The sequence below is a fragment of the Rissa tridactyla genome, chromosome 8, assembly GCF_028500815.1.
Source record: "Rissa tridactyla isolate bRisTri1 chromosome 8, bRisTri1.patW.cur.20221130, whole genome shotgun sequence".
Classification (NCBI taxonomy): domain Eukaryota; kingdom Metazoa; phylum Chordata; class Aves; order Charadriiformes; family Laridae; genus Rissa; species Rissa tridactyla.
In genome coordinates, this window is record NC_071473.1 from 33,560,549 (window position 1) to 33,582,170 (window position 21,622).

The following is a 21,622-nucleotide window of genomic DNA, read 5'->3' on the forward strand; positions in this document are numbered from 1 at the left end:
GGGTCTTAAGAATTCTGTTTCTTATTAAGGCGTATATCTCATTAAAGTTCAGTGGTGCATGTGGGCATTACAGCAATTAGGGAATAAGGCAGAGACATACTCAAGCTTAACAAATTAGAGAGCCAGATTCCCAGATTGCACTCTGCAGCTTGCTTATGGAATAATAAGCATATGTAGATAGCAACTGAGGTAAGTATTAGTGGAGAAAAGGCTACAGCCTCTTCCCCCAATAAGCCATATGCACTTTGAAAAACTGCCATTGTTTGCTGAAATTCTAGACAAAGGAAAAGTAACATCATGATAAATAATTTGGAATATAAATATAGGAATAAACTAGATACTGAAAACCAATAGCAAGCTAGTTCCTCCTTAGAAGTGATTATCAATTTCAGTGATATCAATCTCAGATTGGCAGGAGGCATCTGATGCAGAGATTATTAGATTGTGTGGTGTTATGCAAGAATTTAGCGTTTCATGCCTATGAAAGGATAAAATAGAAATGTACCAGCTCTTTCATCTATTAGAATTAATCAAGGACCTCCTTATTCTGTTAATAAACTAATTTTTATTAAATTGTCTTTCATAGAAAATAATAAAAAAGGAGGCTAATTAGGTACTTAGAAACACACACGAGACATTAGTGTAAATTTTTTAACACTAAATATTTTAGATGAACCCATGGGATGTTCAGGTCATCTTCAGTATTTGCTGCCGAAATCTCCTTTGCTTATTACTTTTACAAATCTGATTCTGTAGGAATAGATAAGTTGGTGACATAAGAGAGAAAACCGAGTAGTAAAATCATCATTAGCATCAAGAATCACTGAATGTACTGCGAGGTATCCCTGCATTCTGCAAACCTGGGTATAGCAGGTCTTCTCAAGATACTTTCAGGAAATAAGTAATATTCAATGTTCCTTTTTGTTTCCTTACAATAGGCTTCAGAAGAAACTTTGACTGTGTAAAGGAAGGGACATGAATGATTCCATCTGTAGCAGTTCTGATTTTCAGTCAGACCAAAAGGGGACTTTTGTAATTGTTTTTAGTCTGGATCATTTCAGACGTCTGAGGGAGAGTGCCTAAACAGTTATGGGCCAAACTGAACTGTGATAACATATGGCTGGCAGCAAAAAGAGAATCAGATAGAGGAAGGTAAAGAAAGTTTAAACTGGATCTGATGGAATGGGGCAACTGCCAGTGAGACTGTGCCCAGAGGAATGCTGAGCAGGGCCCAACGTTTATAAGAAATATGGGCCAGATGACACCTTTGTTTTTACATAGGTGAGCAGAGCAGGAGGCAGGTGTAGGCTGTTAGGCAGAGGATACTATGTGGAATCCTAGGTGCGTTACAGCAGTGAATGCACTCTCCTAACTTATGTGGCAACACACTTCCAATATTTGAAAGAAATAATTTAGCACATTTTAAAGATACATTGAACAGTGCTACTACAAAGTGAGGTTGTCATTCAGCTTATTGACTAATTTTGGACAGAAGTCTGGGGCTATGTCCTGGTTTGAGGTAAAACAGAAGCAATTTTATTTTTAATAATTTTACTTTTCAGTTAAGCCTCTCCTGTCTCTCTGAAATTAACAGTATATTGTTCAGACAGTGTCTGCTACCAGAGTGATAAGACCTGATGTTTAACCTGATGTTATAGTTAATCCCAAGGAATGGTACACAGAGAGGCTCTTGCTTATACTTATTGCTATGACAACCAAGGTCAGGTAACTTTGCTGTGTGCCATGTTGGAGGGTCAGAAGCGGAACAGCGTAGAGAGGTCGCACCTGTGGGGAGGAGGGGACAGGACAGGTGACCTCAAACTGACCAGCAGGGTATTGCATCCCATCTGCATCACGCTCAGTATAAAGCTGAGGGAACCAAGGAGTCAGCCCCTTTTCTTCAATGGCCAGTGTCCGAGGAGGACTCTGTCTGTTCTTCTGCCTTTGATCTCGATCCGTACATTCCTGAATCCAGTTCCTGAGTTCAGTTCCCATCCGTCACTGAGTCCAATCAGGGACTTTCCCAGTGGCTGACGGTGATGTGATCGTCACCCTGGGAGCTCCATATTGGTTTTGTATATATTATAAATATTTAATTATTTTCTTATTTGATATTATTATTTTTTATTTGTATTATTAATATTTCATTAAAGTAGTTTTCAACCCATAAGCGTCTCCCTTATTTTCTCTCTCTTCTCTTCTGGGGAATAGAGAGAGAGAGAGAAGTAGCTTAAAGAGAGCATCTGTCGGTTGCTTATTGGCCAGCCCAGTCCAAACGACAACAGGCTGGATTAGAAAATGAAAATTCTGTAAAATTTTCCAGTGTTCTGAAAAAACGTCCCAAAAATTTTATCTTTCTATTCTCTGCTTCCCAATTTTTGCTATCATATCAATTTCTCATTGACGTCATTCTTCTTGTGGCACTCACGCTGCCTTTTTTACCACTTCTAAATAACCTTCATCTTCCCTGGATCTGTATTTCTTTTCATTTTCTTTCTGTCTAACCTCCCCTTTATCTTTAATGCCGCTCCAGCTTAATCCACTATCTGTGTCTTCTCTTTCTTTAAAAAGCATTCTATGTCTGGCTTTATGATTTATAATGTACATATGTAAAAATGTATTTTCAGCTGTCTTTTAGCTGCATCACTTATGCATTCAGACTCGCCTAATCAAGTTCACCTAGAGAGATCTGTAAAACTGACTGGAATTTTTACTGCTGTACCACCTGAGACATATTGTAACTGACAGACATACGAAAGATTAATCAGTATTTCACTTCTAAGTATACACAAGAAAAAAGAATTTCTTGTTTTTATTTCCTGAAGGAAGGAATGTGTGACATGGAATTTCTCTTTTTTCTCTTCAGCACAGATACGAATTTTGTTCTTCTATATCTTGTCCTGGGTAACATGGTATTCTATAATTATTTCACAGGGTTTTCAAGGAAAAACTGGTCCTCCTGGTCCTGGTGGCGTTGTTGGCCCACAGGTACATCATTTAATTTCATAGTTAACTTCATAAGACCAATATTTAATGCTTATATTATTAATGCTTAATAATAATGCTTATATTATGGCTAAGGCAGTTGCTGTTGCTGTATTAAAAGGACCATATTGATGGTTATATTAACTTTTGTAACAAATTATGCATATCAATTTTAGAAAGGTGTACTTAGTAATCATTAGTGCAAATGTTAGGAGTACTTTTCCACTTCCTTTTTTGTGTGTTTTCTTAATGTGATTATGAAGTTGGTGGTTTGCAGAAGTCAAGAAGGCAGAGTTCTCTACCATGAAATAGTTTAGAAAGAGCAATGCAACTTGTCAGAGGCCAAATTTCAGTTACTTTTAGATTGTGTAGAGATTCACTATGAAAATTTCATTTCATCTAATTTATTTGCAACAAAATCAACCATTTGAATTGCATGAGCTTTTTTAGCTAATTCCCTCAGTGAAAATTTTCTGCTAGTGAATCTGAAGAGATATCTTTCAATTCTCCTACCTTCCAATTTGTATTATTCAGAAAAATAACAGTACAGACAGTGTTTCAAGACAAGCATAGTACACGGATTACCCTCCCATGTCCTTTTTGTAACCTCCTCTCATACATGGGTACACACTGTGTTTTAAAGCTTATTGCTTAAGGAGCAAGGTCAGGATTTCACTCTTTGGAAGCTGTACAGACGTGACTGCAGGCAGAATATGATGCAAAATTTATTTTATAGGACAAAGATATTTAATAAGTCAGCATTGCCTGGAGGGAAGGGGAGGAATGCATGCTAACCAATGGTAATATTGTTTTGTAACAATACTCATAACAGCTGGATATTAAGAATCTGCTCCTCCCCACCACCCCCCAAGACATTAAATACCTTCGGGTGACTGAAGTTTTACTTTTGTGCTTAGGGTCCTACTGGTGAGACTGGCCCAATTGGTGAAAGAGGTCATCCAGGTCCTCCTGGCCCACCAGGTGAACAAGGCCTCCCAGGTGCTGCAGGAAAAGAAGGTGCTAAGGTATGATGTGGCTTTGGGGAACAAATTGGAAGGGACAGATAAATTGCTGACAGTCTCAAATTTCAAATCATCATGCAGAACAAAATCAGAACATACAATATAAAATCACAATCAGCACATTTCACCCAGACGGATTTTGGACGATTCCAATTTTAGAGCTGTGTCTGCTTCCATTGAAATAATCAGAATTCTCTTGAGCCAAAGCCAATAATTAGTATTTTTTGTAATAAAAAATAATGAAAAACCAGTTTACATATACCACACATTCACTATGAAAATATGTAGTGATGATTGCACCAAGGTGGAAAATTGTACATTGGCATTTAAAGTAGGGTGTGTAGTACTGGCTACAAGGCAGAATTTCACTGACCAAATTTAGCTCTTTGCTTACTTTTTGGCCAGCGTTGGGGCACAAGAAGAATATTGCTTATCTAGTTACTATGTAGTTCTATTCAACCTTCCATTTTAAATGGGCATTATAAGTTTTTAATGAATTTATCTTTAAACATACTTTTATGGTTTAATGTGTTTTTCACTAATTATATTTTGTAACTAATACTGTATTTTGTCAAAGCTTGTTATAAATTTAAGCATATTGATAGACTATTGTACTAAAAGTCTTAAAAGAATTAATGGGTGAATAGGTGGGGGCATAATCTTTTTTGTCATTATGGTAACTAGGATCTGGTATTTCATTTTCGTCACTCATTTAATGACTAACATAAGCATTTTAAACTTTTTTTTTTAAATCAAAATGTAATTTGTTTCCAAGGGTGACCCAGGCCCTCAAGGCATTCCTGGGAAAGATGGACCAGCAGGTCTTCGTGGTTTCCCTGGAGAGAGAGGCCTTCCAGGTGCTCAGGTATCATATAAGCACTAGAACAATTGACATCATGTTTCTAAATACAAAAAACAATGGATTAACTACTCTTATTTCATGTAACCTCCTATTGTGCTTAAAAATGAATGCAATAGGAGTACAAAAATCAATAATCCAACATTGTTAAATATCATTGGCTATATAAGTCAAGGAATTTTTTTCAGTTTTTTGCCTTTGTATTTTTACATTTTTCCTATTACATGTGTTGGAAAAATAACTCTTAAACTTTCCAGTGTAAGAGTTAAGCTTTTTTTTTTACATTTTTTAGGGTCCTGCTGGTCTGAAAGGAGGGGAAGGCCCACAAGGCCCACCTGGCCCAGTTGTAAGTAAACATAATAATTTTATGGAAATGTAAACAGTATTAAATAGTAACCTTTTTTCTTCTTTACATGCTGTGATGTTTTCATCAATGCAGTCTGTAAAATAGCAGACAGATGTATGTCATTCAAAGTGATCAATAATTATATTCTACTAATTATTCACACTAATAAACGTTCAAGGAATGTGAAGGTTGTGAATATCTGAAGCCTTCTGCTAACAGTAGGTATGAGATGTACTTGTTGCTCAGTACTTGCCACTTACATAAGTTATTGTTGAGATAAAAGAGGTTTTCCATGGTGGAAAATCTATGGATAGTGGATAATGGACTCATGCTGTTGTAGTGGGTTGACTTTGTCTGCACACCAGGTGCCCACCAAGCTGCTCTATCACTCTCCCTCCTCAACTGGGCAGGGGGAGAAAAAATATGACAAAAGGCTCATCGGTCGAGATAAGGACAGGTAGATCACTTACCAATTACCCTCATGGGCAACAAGCTCAACTTAGGGAAATTAATTTAATTTATTACCAATTAAATCAGAGTAGGATAATGAGAAATAAAAAACAAATCTTAAAACACCTTCCCCTCAGTCTTCCCTTCTTCCCAGGCTCAACTTCACTCCCAAATTCTCTACCTCCCCTCCCCCAGCAGCGATGCGTGATGGGGAATGGGGGTTGCAGTCAATTCATCACATGTTGTCTCTGCTGCTCCTTTCTCCTCACACCCTTCCCGTGCTCCACCATGGGGTCCCACCCATGGGAAACAGTCCTCCATTAACTCTTCTCCAACGTGGTTCTTCCCAGAGGCTGCAGTTCTTCATGAACTGCTCCAGCGTCGGTCCCTTCCACAGGGTGCAATCCTTCAGGAATGGATTGCTCCAGCATCGGTCCCCCATGGGGTCACAGGTCCTGCCAGAAAACTTTCTCCAGCACGTACTCCTCTCTGTGGGGTCACACATCCTGACAGGAGCCTGCTCCAGCAGGGCCTCTCCACGGGGTCACAGCCTCCTTCGGGCACATCCATCTCCTCCAGCATGGGGTCCTCCATGGGCTGCAGGTGGATATCTGCTCCACCATGGACCCCTATGGGCTGCAGGGGGACAGCCTGCCTCACCATGGTCTTCACCATGGCCTGCAGGGGAATCTCTGCTCCAGTGCCTGGAGCACCTCCTCACCTCCTCACCCTTACTTCTTCACTCTGGTGTCTGCAGATTTTTTTCTCTCACATTCTCACAGCTCTCTTCCCACTGCTGTTGCACAGCAGTTTTTTCGCCCTTCTTAAATGTTACGCCAGAGGTGCTACCACTGTCACTGATTGGCTTGGCTTTGGCCAGTGGCAGGTCCATCTTGGAGCCAGCTGGCATTGGCTCTATCGGACATAGGGGAAGCTTCTGGCATCTTCTCACAGAAGCCACCCCTGCAGCCCGCCCCTCCCCCAAAGATCTTGCCACGCAAACCCAATACAGCAGTGTTCCCTTTGTACAACTGCAGTTCACTCATACAGTTGACCCACATAATGTTTACAATACTGCTGGTGTTCTGCGTAGCCTAAACTAGCATTTAAATATGTGGTCTCACTACTTTTGTGCCTTTATTACTGCATCTAATATTTTGAACCATATACCAGCCTATATGTAAGCCTGTTTTGGAAAATGCACCATATATCAGCCTATATTTTGGAAAATATATCATATACCAGCCCAAATGTAAGCCTGTTTTGGAAAATGAAACTTGAAATGTCCCACTGAAATCCACAGGAAAATAGATCATGCAAGAATATAAGAATGGCTTATTAACAATACCATTTTATGAATATGTAAAGAAATTATGCATTATACAATTACTTAAGAATTTTAGAGGACAAGAGGACCAGAACCCATCCATTGCTTTGAAGACTTTACCTTTACTGTACTCGTGTGGACCATGCCTATAGATAGGATCAGTGAAAATGTTACAAATTACGTTTGCTTGGCTAATAACAGCTATGTCAAATCATGTAATGCAAAAATATTCCTTCTCAACAATTTAAACTCAACATAGGCATAAAAATGTATTTCCCAACTTTTTGTGTTGTTGTAGTTGTTTTTTTCTTTATAATTATGATAGAGAGAAAAGCAGTGACACATAGTCATTCCTCAAAACCAGTAAATTATCCTCTCTTGAGCAGTGTGACTAGGCTTTTTCGATATTGTCCTGTGCTCAAGAGTTGTTTACATTTAGATTTTTTGTTTCCCATTTGGGCTTCTACTATTTATACTTCTGCTGCCTCTTTCACTTCAGTTTCTGGTAGTGATCCTGAAAGGTATTTGAAGTAGGATATGCTTAAAGTTACCTATTCTCTGTTGTCATTTTTTATGCAAGTTCTACAAGGATACACTGGTATTCAAAACACGGTACAGTTATTCCCAAATGTGAATTCTGTAGATTTTGACAGTCATCTTGACAATTTATTTCTTTCATTCAGTGCAACTGACGTAAAAAAAATAAAAATCAGCACCGCTATTCCTGTTAGATAAAAGAGTAATGGAGGAGCTGAAACTGTATGTATTTCAACAATAAAACTCTTATGTCCCTGCAATTCATATTGAAATCAGAATGCATTAAACAGGGAGGGAAAAAAACCCAACATAGTATAAAGGTTCTTGCTTTTGGATTATTTCAACATTATTAGAAAAGATCTGCTGTAGCACACTTTTAGGCTTTACTTCTTGATTTCTTAATACTTGGTACTTGAATTCTTAAAATTAATTATTGAATTCTTAATACCTTTAAGCTTCTATTCTTTAAATCAAGAACTTGCATTTGTGATTTCTTAACACCATGCAGTACACGTACATTCCCAAAAGGCACCAAAACAAGGTAGCTGGGAATGGAATGGAATGGAATGGAATGGAATGGAATGGAATGGAATGGAAGCTAGCAGGGAGAGTCAAAAGGGATATCATCCCACCCCATCTGAAGAACCTGAACTGTTAGAAGAAAAGATGAATCAAAATCAAGAAAGCATAGACCAGAATAGTCTCCTCAATCTAAAGGTCGTGTCTTCATTTTCTGTTAAAGGAGGCCCTAAGGCTGAACTAACCTCTCAAGCAGATAGTTACTTCAGGTGCAATGAACCAGAACTCTTCTGAGCATGCACAAACCAGACAGCACAAGCATACCTGACATTTAGCACACCCCCCTTTCCCACACAGGGTGCCCACACAGTTGCTGGGCCACTCCTACCATAGTTTCTCATAAACAAGCATCACTTAAGGCTGTGAGGCAAAAACATGTTTAGTGATGGTTGTCCATATTCTGAAATACATATGTTTGAATTTAAATTCAGATGATACATGTTTTACTAATTCTTATAGGGTATGTATACATTCACCTCACATTTTGAGGTGAATGTCTCGATCATCCCCATTTACCATCATTAGGTTCAAATCATGGAGCTCTCCTTTCATGTGAAACTAAATTGGAAGAGAAATTGCAGGTGCGCTTCTAATACACGTCAGTTAATGGGAGTTCAGTGCCAAACTAGAATTATCATGAAGTATAATCCAGAGATACACAGAGCATGGGTGTCAGGAGCACAGTACCAACTGCTTCTTCACTTTATAAATCCATTCCTGTTGGGGCCACGCTTCCTGCTAAGGTAGACATAGTCATAAAAAGAATCACTTAGGAAGCTCAGAAATTTTTGCATATTGTTTTTCTGATCTTTGAGAAATAGATGTAGTGGTAGCAGAAATTGTGGGCAGAGTGGAAAGAGAGTTTGAAGGGTAAGCATTTTTATAATATACTTTGAGGTCACTGTAGTGCAAGCGGGCCACATGAGGCACAAAAAGCACCAAGCTGACCTGAGAGCATTCCAGAAGTCCTCAGTGGGATTCTTTTACTATTTCATCTCTAATTACCAACTTGTTATCTTGAAAGTGTTTTTCAGTGCAAAAAGATGCATAGATGCCCTTAATACTGGGTTTCTGTGCATTTGCAAGGACCACAATTAAACCACAATACCTTGCTTTTTTTCACAGTAGCTCATAGCAGACAATGAGCATCAAATAGTCCTAAAATATTTTCCCATCTATTTTTAGCCAACAGAGGGTACATACAGAAGTATAATTATAATGGAGTCTTCATTTGCCATTTGTAATAGGAAGAGAATTCATGCCACTGGATGATTTTTCTCCAGTTCCCTGCCAATACCAATTGCTTCTAACTAGCATATATAGTCAATTATAAGCTTTATTTGGCTAGTGCATACATCTGCAGGCATACCAAACAAATGACTGCTCCAAATAACGTGCATGCCAATTATTGTGCTTAGAGTGATTTGGACAAAAGAAAGAGATGCATGAATGCACTCCGGAGCAAGGGTTTTTTCTGTTGTTTTGGATTTTTTTGTTGTTGTTGTTGTGAGTTTTTTGTTTGGTTTTCTTGTTGTGTTTGGTTTTTTGTGTGTGTTTTTTTTTTTAAACAGCTCTCTTTTATCTGCTGTCTTTGTCTTCTGTTTGTTTTCTTCCCTTCTCATACTACTGTGTGGAATGCTGAATGCTGATGAGAGAAAGCTCTTTGGAATGTCAATCGGTCATTTTTCATTAGCTCATTTAGGAATAGGCTGCCCAAATTGAACTCAGAACAAGCCAGCTGTAGGCTACTGAATTGTTAGTACTGAGCTATCTAGAGCTATCTTCCTCTCTCTGATAACATTTTCCAGTCATGGGGATCTTCACTTGTTGAGCATTTTGTTAATCATCAGTAAAAAGCATTGCTACTACTATGTAATGTATATGATAGTTATGATTACATACCTCTTCACAGAAAGAGAGATAAGAACTAGGTTACTAATGAGTTTATAGTCTGTATAAGAGAAATACAAGACAAAGCATGACACTTCCATTCTGTAGGAAAGTTTTTCAAAACGCCCACAAATTAATAAAAAGATTCCAGGATGTGAGTACCACTGCAAGACCACAGGTTAACAAGGAGTTTAGTAATATATGGGGATTGTTTTATAGTGGGACGGAGCGACAAAAATAGATAATAAACATAGAAAGAGAAAACAGACTTAACAAGCTGCCTAAAATGCTTTTCTGAGTTGCAACTATAATTTAATGTGTTCTGCTTTGATCAGAGGCCATTCTCACAGAGAAATGAGAGGATCCTTGAAAAGAAAAGCTGTACTTCTTGTTCATAACTCAAGTGCAAATATAAATGTGAAAAGCTGGCTGAATAAAGGGGCTACTAGAAATTATGGTCACTGTTAGTGTCTGCTGTCTGATACAAGAAAGATCTATCGGTTATTTGGATTTTTTTGCTCTCTATTCGTGCAGCCTACTGATGAGATGACCTAAAATTGTTTAGCTTATGAGAGCTGACAAGATCACAGACCATGGTAGTATGGCTGCAGGGTAGTGAATTTGTCGTGTTGAATTCACTGAAGTCTTAGGAAGTAAAATAGCAGAAATGGGACAGAAACTTAGGCATCCACCCAGACTTTAAAATAAAAATAAAAATAAATAAAAAAAACAAACAAAGAAAACCAACACCAGGAAGGATAAAGTCATCTGTGATTCCTGCACAAATACTTTTTTGAACACTCATGCAAAATTAGATCTTACTGAGATAACTTGCAAAACTATTTGGAGAAACCATTCAGCATTCTCTTCTGCCACAGTTATCTGGAGGGAAAAGCACCTCATTATGGATTTAGTACCAGTTATACTAATAGAGTCAGTCCAGGAAAAGTATGCCATGAATAAAAGCAAAAAATTGGACCCTCATAGGTGAAATCATCTTAAAATTCCAGTGCTCCAAGAGCCAGCAAATTTGATCTTGCTTAAACATGGGAAAAAAACTGGCTATTTAGAGCCTCAGGCTACAATACCCATTGCTTATCCATTCCATGATGTATCACCCCACTTCCAGTATATCAGTTGGAAAAGTGAAATTATCAATAACTTTAAAGTGTTACAAACTATCTTCTATGTGTCAAACTGAAAAGCTGGGGAAATATTACTCTACAGCAAACAAACCTTAAACAGCGCTCTTTGATGCAAAAATTATAAATTATTTAAAAGACAGAAAACAAAGATGCTGTAAAAATGTGAAAATATAGAAATTTAGAGGGAGAGGACAGCTCTCTCTGCTTCTGTTTCCAGTGAGTCCACAAATTTCACAGTTAACTCTGTTGCTCTTAGTGAAATAGTTTTTCCCATTAGATTTGTAAGCACAAGCCTAGCTCGTGTGTAGAATATAATGGAACAGATACTCCATTGTCCTTGTTCCCATGCTGCCTGATCTACAGGACACAGGAGGGACGTATGGCCTCTTGAATCCTCAGGAAGTATCAGGACTGGCAAAGCTGAATTTCCTGTCAGAGTTCTCAGCCAGTGATGGTGCAAAACGCACAAAGACACTCCACCATTCTTCATGCTCCGCCTGTACCCAGGAGAGCATCATGCTTCTGTCTCTCTGTACATGCTGATGCTTGTGGAGAGACAGGAAGAAGCAAGTTGGATGGCAGTTAACCTCTGTAGACACACGAAGTTTTTCCCCTGTGCTATCATGAATCCATTTCACAAATTCAGAACAGTTGGTCAGAATCCGCCTGTGTGATGAAGGAGATATTACTAATTCAAGTGTAAATGTCTTTTGCCCCCTGTCATTTCTATGCTGTGATGTGCCTCCAAACAGGTCTCTGTTTCTTTGCTTATGAATTACAGAGAACTTGGTTATAGATCACTGTATGGGAATTAACCCAGCTTGCAAAAATCAGTGTTCCACATTATGGCTTTTGGCTAAATGATAAACAAATATGGATAGACCAACATTTAACATTTTGATTCTGAAATTCCATGTATTTGAGTAGAAGTTCTAATCTATACTGTTATCTGTTCCCTTGTATCCTTTTAGGAAGGGGGTTTAGTACCAGAACACATTGTTTCCTTTCCTTTACCCCTTTCACCACTATTTAAAAGTATATGTCCTCTGTATGCTTAGAAAGTGCAATAAATAAGATGGGAAAAAATTACTCCACCTCCTTGTTTTTAGAGCACTGCAGATTTTTACATATCTAGTCATTCCCTCCATTTTGTCTAGTTAGCTCAATCCAGTGGAAACAATAAAAGCACGGGTCAAATTATAAAAGCTTGTGGAGTTTGGCTTTGTGGCAGATTGACGTATTTAAAAGAAAGGTTGTTTTTTTATGGAACAACCATCAGCCCTATACTGCTTCAAAAGAAAGAATTGACAGGGAAGGTAGCAACTAAATTTTCACTTATGGATATTTTGGTAGTTTCAGATAGAAAAAACCCCCACCTTTATTTAGACAATTAAAGGAATGCAGTAATGACAGTGATATGACTCATTTAACAGTGATGCTTATTGATATTAGATTAATTTCCCCCTGTCTTTTCCCCTTTAATTTGCAATGTTAGATTTTTAACTTTTTCTGTGCTTATCTAAAGGTCCTTGTACATCCAAGCCACCTCTGTATAAGACATCAAATTAGTGATTAGACTTTAATAGATTTTTACACACACGAATGGAAACACAGAAATATACTGATCAACACAGCAATGTACAGCACAAAATTTGACCAAAAATTTGGGCTGCGGTGTGGGTTACTTGTGTATTTTAATATGGTGAACATTACAGAGGGAATAAAGTTTTTGAAAACCAGCTGAAGCTCATTCCTTTTATGATGAACAAATACAGGAAGGGGCATTTATGAAAAAAAAAAGTTCAAATTAGTATTGAATACAAACTATTGAGTGTGAACTTCATGTTAGGTTTTTCAGCCTTTTTCTTTACTTATATGCATGCTGAATGTGTACCCTTCTCCCAGCTGGAATCTCACTGAGTAACCTGGGTCATGAAAACCACCAACAGTTATCAGGGCTATATCAGAATTGCTGTATAATTTTTTATTTCTTTCCAGGGCTCACCAGGGGAACGTGGAGCAGCAGGCACTGCTGGCCCAATTGGTCTGCCAGGTCGTCCTGGACCTCAGGGTCCTCCAGGCCCTGCAGGGGAGAAGGGTGCTCCCGTAAGTAATCACAGACTCACATAAAACTATCACAGCACAGACTTTTCATTCCAGAACGTTACTTTTTCCCACTCTAGTATTTGCCTATTAAACATATCCTCATAATACCTGACCTACTCCTTTTATATTTACAATTAAGTAAATAGTAAAACATTTCTTGTCATACCCTCTAACAACCAAGAAGGGCTAAACCTGTTATTATCACAGCAGGGAATGAATATAATAAAAAAGTTTGTCAATTCAGTCTTTCATTAGAACTTTGTACCCAGCATTAGTGTATGTGCATTAGAGTACAAGTGTATTTGACGTCCACTTCCATTATTACATAGTATAATTTTCTGATACATTCTCTTCCCTTTATAGTATCCTTTCTGTTGTTTTTTGGTTTTTTGGGTTTTTTTGGTTTTTTTTTTAATTTTATATTGGTAATGTGATTACCTGTACTGAAATCTTCATTACTCTCCTGTGGTAATGTGTATCACTTTCTTTCCTTCAAAACCAGGGTGAAAAAGGTCCTCAGGGTCCAGCTGGACGTGATGGAGTACAGGGCCCTGTAGGACTTCCTGGTCCCGCTGGTCCTAGCGGATCTCCTGGAGAAGACGGTGACAAGGTGAATTATTATAATTGGTATTAGTGCATCTGTGAGAAGGTCAGTCAGTACAGTTCTCTGGTTGTAGCTTTCCTCACAATAAATACGATGACAAAGCAACTCTTATCCCTGCCTCCCCCATACTCCCTCCACCTGCTGCAAAAATAAATTAAAAAACCTTCTATAATCAGACGTCTGAGGGGGAGATGCCATGGGACATTGGGATTTGTGTTCAAGAACTAGTAGAATAACATTTATCCTGGCAAAGAAACAAAGATGAAAGTGTGGCAAAATAAATCAAGGCAGATGATATCAAAATTGATTTTTACCTATTTTAGAAACTTGGTTTGCTGAATGAGTAAGATAAAATGTTCTCAGTAATGTATAGTGATTTGGAACCACTGTTGATAGGTCGAGGGTGTCAAAATAGTATGTTCTCAGCAGAGCTATTCTCTTGACTTCTGGCAGAATTTAAGACACGGCACCTTTCAGGACCATCTTGAATGTTTGCTGATCCAGCACTATTTTGTTAGTTAGCATGGATAAAGGTAAAGATTCTGAGGTGTGTTTTATGATGCATGAGTGTTATTTATCCCACAGAGAGTATTTTCTGTGATTTAATTCGCTTTTATTATTTTATAAGGAAAAGTGTTTTACTGACATGGTTTCCTGGTGATTTGAATAATTTTGAAGTTTTTAAATATTGTACACTTCAGTGAAAAGCAGCTCAGTCAGATACAGTTAGATGAGTCTGTAAATCAGGGTGCTTTCATCATAAGTTCATATTGAAGGCGACATGAGGAACACAGTTTGCTTTATTTAGAGCTTAGCTGTGCTATACTTCAAAGACAGGTCTTGTTGCCCTTTGCAGTATAGCAATCAATATCTGGATTAATATGACATACTATTGATCAATGCAGAATTGCCCCCATCAGGCCTTCACACTTGAAGCAGCAGCATAAAACACAGAATAATCATATCAAAGGGAACATTTAAAGATACTGTGATATTGACTTCAGCTAAGTGTGAAGGAGACCATTTTAAACAAGAGGTTTAACTTTTAACTTTCAATTACAGGGTGAAATTGGTGAACCGGGTCAGAAAGGTAGTAAAGGCGACAAGGGAGAAAACGTGAGTAGCAAAATCCTTTGTCCATTACAGTCTTCATAAATAAAAAGCATTCATGCATGAAGTATGCAGGTAGCCTTGCTGCATCGATGAACAGAAACAAAGACACACTTCAAAAATATTTCTTCAAAATAATGTTGAGTTTTAACACAATACTTGGAAGTTTGTACTTATAGAGCCATGCATATATTTAGTATTTCCCATATTTCTTGAGCTTATAGAATCATTAAAAAATAAACGGGTAAACTAAATTCCTAAGCACCCTTCCTATATCATTTTAATTCATCCATTCTGCATTTGAACTGGGAGAGACCAGGAATACACTTACTGTGTTTAAGTTACCTTCACTGACTGGATTGTGTGAACATACCCAGCTTTAGCTTCTTAGCCATAATAATAAATAATATGAAGACTCAATAGAGAATTCTACTAATATAGTTTTAAAATTTTTAAAGAATATCTAATTCTTGGAGAGTACGCTTAGCTGTTTGCAACATTTCAGAACAGTGAAGACCTCCGATCAAATGGCTTCTATGAGTTTTCAAATATTATCACTAGGCCTATTACTGAATCAGGCTTCTACTTGATTTCATCTGAAATGTTTTTGTCTTCAAAATTGTTTCTGAAGTTCAAGCACTTCCTCTTTTGATTAAGGCCAGAAATATAAAAATACGCTTTTTCCACTTCAAAATTTGAAGCTAGAAAGGATAAAACTAGCACTTTTTTTGGTTGGTTTCTTTCCCAAAAATTCAGAAAAGGTTTGTTTTCACTTCTGTTCAATTTCAAGATAAACTGACATTTTATTTGAATAGTTTTCCTTAAGAAAAAATGGAGACGTAATTGTAGAAAGATTTTTTTATTATTATTATATTCCATCAATATTCACAGTTAGCAAAGTTCAGAACTCAACATAGGGGTATTGATAACTAAGCATATTTACTATCTTGAAAACACTGTGTGCTTATTATGATTAACAACTTATAGAGCATCATAAAATTAGATTGCTTCCAAAAATTGCACCAAATTTACAGCTTACACATAATCAGATGATGTTTTATAGGAGGATATATACAAATTCAAGCAAATCACAGTTTTATGATAATTTCGTAGAAAAAAATGTGGAGACAAAATGTGCAAAAAATTACAAGGGTTTTCTTTGTTTTTAAGGATAAGCTTGTCCTTTTCAGTTATTTATGTGAGAAAGATTTCTGCAGTTTCCAGTGCAGATAACACATATTTTTCACAATCCTATTTTAATAGATCAAATCACAAGTGTTATGCTTCAATAAACTAGTTGTAAAGCCCTGTTAACACAAAGATTGTAATATACATATGGATTAGAGAGCACTTGTATTATAAACCCCAGTTTTCCAAGAAACATACATGTAAACAAGTTGTAAACAAATTCTGCTTCAGACTAAAATTACTTCTGCATGATCAGAGCTGAATGCTTTGCTTGACTTTGTAAAATTAATTAATCAAAGTAAAACATTTTTAAAGTCAGTTTTAAAACTATGGACTTGTTCCCAGTTAACGGAAAATCAGTCTTAATCTATTTGCTGCTGTGGTTGTAAACCAGCTGCAGGATACATCGAGATATATGCAGCTCCTCTTTGTCCACCTGAAGATGTCCATGACAGTACAGGCCCTGTGTACACAGCAAAATCTGGCATTTAAAGGAAAGGACAGAGGTAGCATATGAAGCAGGTCACGGTCCAGTTCCACTTCAGGCTTTGCATGTGATCACATGCATATCCTTCTGTTTTCCCCTTTGACATGCCTCTCTTCATTAGAGATGCTTCTGCATCAGAGAAATTCGGAAAAAACACATGCTACACTTTTCTATTTCAGACCATTTCAGCATAGCTAGTTATGCTGAGCATTAGACTGTAACCACAGTTCCCATAGTGAGTACTAATGTATTTGGGCGTGTTCCAGCAGACCTGCTTTACAAATCAAGTGTCTGCAGCATAATCATTTGAGAACTTATCCTGTACTCTCAAGTCTCAAGGTTTAAGACATTTGGGAATGTAATATGTTTTCCTTGAAAGACAGGATTCAGTGTCCAGGCCTGCTTAGTTGAAGTGAATGTTACCCCATTTGAAGTCATGTGTATTGAATCCTATTTGCCCTCAGTTGCAGTCATTTTACCCTGACAATTTCGGAATGTGTTTATTTCAAATCTGCTTTCCTTTCAACATGCTGACAGATGTACACAGGGGCGGGGAGGAAAGGCCTTGTTGGTCAGCTCTGAAAGATTCTGAAGAGGAAGTAAATACATAGTTCTGAAATCGGTGGACATAAAGAATAGATATTCACAATACCCAGACACCCAGAAAAGCCTTGGTGGGCATTTAGAGCCTAATCACAGCAAGGATCCTGGGCAAAGAAGAATTTATCCCTTTTTCCTGATTAAGAAGAGCTGGAAACATCTTGAATACCCAGTTGAAACTAACAACGATTTATGTTTGGGGTTTTAAATATACTGTGCCTAATAAAATATACTATGTTGCCATATCCTTGCAGGTGCGGCACAATTTTATTGCTGACGTACATAGTCTCTTGAGCTTCAAAACCTCCACTGCCACCACAGCTGCCTTTATTAACCGAAGATTCTCCCTGATTATTCTGATCAGTCTCTCTCCATTTGCACTCCAGAGCCATGGGAAAAAAGAGTCCGGCCATGTGTCTAAATAACTTCTCATTTATCAATTGCAAAGTACCTTCTAACAATACTTTATATCGAAATTAGTATTTAAATGAGATTACAAATGTGTAGATCTCGTTCTGGGGCCTATAAAATGAAGGAGCAGACAGAAGCATCCTGCAGAGTGTAGAAGCAACCCATTCCAATATGATTTTTTATTTTAAAATTCATGCATGCTAATTCCCTTTCTCATGGTAACCCTCCCAGTCAACACAAGGATTCCTAGAGTCCTTTCATTTAGATATGTCACCACGGAGGATAAAAAGCTTTGCTTCACCTATTGCCATCAGGTATGTGACAAAAAGAAAATTATAAAAGAGAAGAAATACATAGCTTGACACTTCAAAATCCCTAGAAAATAAGATACTACTAAAATATACATAGAACCCAAAGAAAGAAATAGACTACAAGACTTGAGTAGTTCCTTTTCCTAATCTTCTTATAAAGGGCAGCATAATCTAATTTTAGCCCTAGGACAGTCTTTAAATCCGAGTATTATTCTGCACTAAATTAGAATTCCCAGCCTAGAAACTGCAGACAACTTCTCTGTCATCTAAAAGCGCAAACCAGCTGTTGCCAGGTGTAAGGTTTTATGCTTTCCTAGCTTCTCTTTTCATCAGTCTAATCTCTCTAGCTGGTGCAAAAAACAGATTCAACCTAGCACATCATAAACTAGTATCTTCCATTCCCAATTCTCAGTGTTAGATATCATTACATTACATCTGTATAACTGACTTCTAAATTATGCACCATATAACTTAGGAAGTTATTATTCTGTAAGGAGACTTAAAAAAATAAGAATTTCCTCTCAGAGACATATTTTTTGCCATTCTGTTGAAAAGAGACTTACTATCAAAGAGAATGTGACTCCCAGTGCTTAAGAAGAACTTAGACTTTTTCGTGTCTCCTGAAGGTCAAAATAACCTTTGTGCTGTTGCAAAAACCATTTTCAATTTCAGGAAAAACTAATCCAAATAATAAGCATTCCATTTAAAGATAGATTGTTACATGATGCTTTAAAGGTTGACTTCTGAACAAATCTCATTGAAAGGTCTGGTATCTTGAATTGTGAAAAAAATATTTTTCATTTTGATTCATGTTTGCATAGGAATCTATTTTAAATATTCTGAAACATTACAAATATGCTTTCAATAAATGCCAGTATTAAGTCTATTATAGATGTGCAAATCTGAGTTTTGACAGATAAACAAACGATTGTACTGAATGGAAAAGACTTGTGCATAATGCTGCATTCTCTATGGAGACACGTAGAAATGCTTAATAGACCTTGATCATGCGAATAGGGTTGTCTCTATATTTGCTTTTAATCTCTTTCCAGATACCATAATCACTAACTTTTCCTTTTGGATGTTTGTTTGTTGCAGGGCCCTCCAGGTCCACCAGGTCTCCAGGGTCCTGTTGGTGCCCCTGGTATAGCTGTAAGTAGCTTATTCACATCAAACCCCAATCTTGCCATAACTCACCTGATACTTTGAAGTCCGTTGAACTGCATGCTCCTTAGTCAGGAATGTATTTCAAATGACTATTAACAGTTTTGTCATTGTCCCCTTACATGCAGTTGTTTATTGTAAACAAGGCTGCATAGGTGTTACTTTATTTCAGATTTACAGCAGGACAATAATTTGAAGGAATTGTTAAAAATTAAATAGTATAAACAGCAAGTGGGGCCCATGCTTTCAGTGAAATTGTTTGGTGGTTTGTATGACAGTCAGTGGTAAAATCAGCTCGGTACTAGATGCATTTAAAAGAGTATCTCTTTTTAAAACCCACCTGATTGATTTTTAATTTTATTTTTATTTAGAAAGCTTTGAATTCTTCTACCATCAAGATTAGTAGAAAGATATGCTGCACATATTTACTAGTATGTAGGTATTCAATAGCTAGAATGTTTATGCAGATGTGAAACAGAAGAGGTATTCAGGGAAAATTTTGGTGAGACATGCAGTATTATTTGACCAACACCAAACGAGGGCATATGCTGGTATTCAATTTGTATAACAGTTTAATTGAATTGAGGTGGTGTACATGCATTTGTAAAGACATCAGGAGTGATTCTGAGCCCTCTTGTAGTTGTTTTCCAGTGATTTCAGTGGAGCTTTCTTCTGCTATTATCCCACCTGTGATATTTTTGCTTTTCGCTGTTTCCTAATAGGGAGGTGATGGGGAGCCAGGCCCAAGAGGTCAGCAAGGGATGTTTGGGCAAAAAGGTGATGAAGGTCCTCGAGGCTTCCCTGGCCCTCCAGGCCCTATTGGCTTACAGGTAAATTCCTTTATTATTTTACCCTCCACATGCAAGAACCCTGATTTCTATGTCAGAAACTAAATGAGTATTGTCTTCTATTAAATAAATGATAGCATCAGTTAATAAGAACTGAAAGATCCCATATTCATAGAGTTCATGCATAAGTATCAGCTTCAATGCTGAGGAGATGCTCTGAAACTGAACTCCTGGATACCATAGGCTTTAGAATTTAATTCAGTAACTCATTCATTTATAGAGTCCAACAATTTCTGTTTTAACAGGAGCACTTCTTTTTACTGAAGGTACACATTTTAAAGAAAAGTTTCAACCTGGAGGAGTATTTAACATGTCCTAGTCATTTACTGTATTTTCACAATAGGTTTTGGCAACATAGTTTGTTTCTGAGTGACACCATCACACGCTACCTGTGTTCTGAAAGATTAGCAGAACTCCATGACGGTTATACACTGCTGCCATCATTGGCAGGTTCCTGGAGTTTCATGTTTCTTCCTCTTAAAATTTTTATTTTATAAGTCAAAAACCACAGAGCAAGCATACAGTAAAATGCAGGCATCCACAGAATTACAGCTGAAAAATCATGCTTTTTCAAAAATTTAATTTGCTTAAATATAGCAAAATAATTTGCTTAAATATAGCACACCAGCATATTTTTATTTGCTATAAAATAGCAAAATTCATTTCCATGTAATTAACATTAGAGCGCAGAGCACTTTGAAACTATTTCTAATCCATGCATTAAGCTGTAATATGAGTCATATATACTGTCTTTTAAAAAATGCAAAATTATAGCGATAGTGTTTGAATATATTAAACAGCATGTCTCCTTTCTATCCACGTGTGAACTGACCAACCTTAAGCCAAACTTTAACCTGTACTTATAATTTTTTTAAATTCTATTACATAATGCTATTCACAAAACTTACAATGAAGTTTATAAAATATTGTAAACCTCCATGGAAGATAAATGGTTCATAACTGCACCATATGGCTTGTGTAGATTCATATTGCCTTTGAATTTGAAAACTTCATTTTCAGAAATACTAACTCAGAGAAAAATGATTCCTAAATTTTATTATGAAATGTTAAGTTTTTTACTATTTTAAAGAGTGTGAAATAAAATTATCCTTGTTATTTTTCTCAGATCTAGGATACTGCTTCAAATGATTTTTTTCACTAAGTTCATCTTCACATTTTAAATTTAATGAGCCCTAAGCTACATAAATACAAAAATCAATTAGGTTGAGATGCAAATGCAATATTTCAAATGAGCATTTTTATTCATATGATTAAGATTTTAATTTGAATATGTTGGTCCATGGACCAAGATCCCACATATGCTGATGGTACTGAAGTACCATTGAGAAATCAGGAGTTTCTTTTATTCAGTAATGCAATTCTTATGGTAATTATGAACTGTTGGGGAGTAACCACTTTGTCTGTCTTATATATATTATTCCGTGGTAACTGTATCACACTTACTCCAGTTGAATTCTACTGATATTACTTACATTGGACATTAAGTCTTAAGTATTTTTGTTGATGAAAGTGATTGTTGGTAATTTTGACTATTTATTACCTTAATTGTGAATTTCCTTGATATTTAATTTTGATAGTATTTTTAAAAATAAGGAAGTTTTTAGCAAAAGGAGTTGAAAGTAAAGAAAATCT

The 21,622-nt window shown here is 36.9% G+C and overlaps 1 protein-coding gene across 1 annotated transcript in view; it reads left to right on the forward strand.

Moving 5' to 3' along the window:
* The window catches only part of COL11A1 (collagen type XI alpha 1 chain), a 159,921-nt gene that overhangs the window by 103,305 nt on the left and 34,994 nt on the right, over positions 1 to 21,622 (forward strand). Inside the window, exons 38-46 of the mRNA XM_054213016.1 lie at positions 2,935 to 2,988; positions 3,903 to 4,010; positions 4,783 to 4,872; positions 5,159 to 5,212; positions 13,139 to 13,246; positions 13,749 to 13,856; positions 14,913 to 14,966; positions 19,056 to 19,109; positions 19,844 to 19,951. Coding sequence (XP_054068991.1) covers positions 2,935 to 2,988; positions 3,903 to 4,010; positions 4,783 to 4,872; positions 5,159 to 5,212; positions 13,139 to 13,246; positions 13,749 to 13,856; positions 14,913 to 14,966; positions 19,056 to 19,109; positions 19,844 to 19,951 — 738 coding nt within the window. The remainder of the gene's footprint in view (positions 1 to 2,934; positions 2,989 to 3,902; positions 4,011 to 4,782; positions 4,873 to 5,158; positions 5,213 to 13,138; positions 13,247 to 13,748; positions 13,857 to 14,912; positions 14,967 to 19,055; positions 19,110 to 19,843; positions 19,952 to 21,622) is intronic.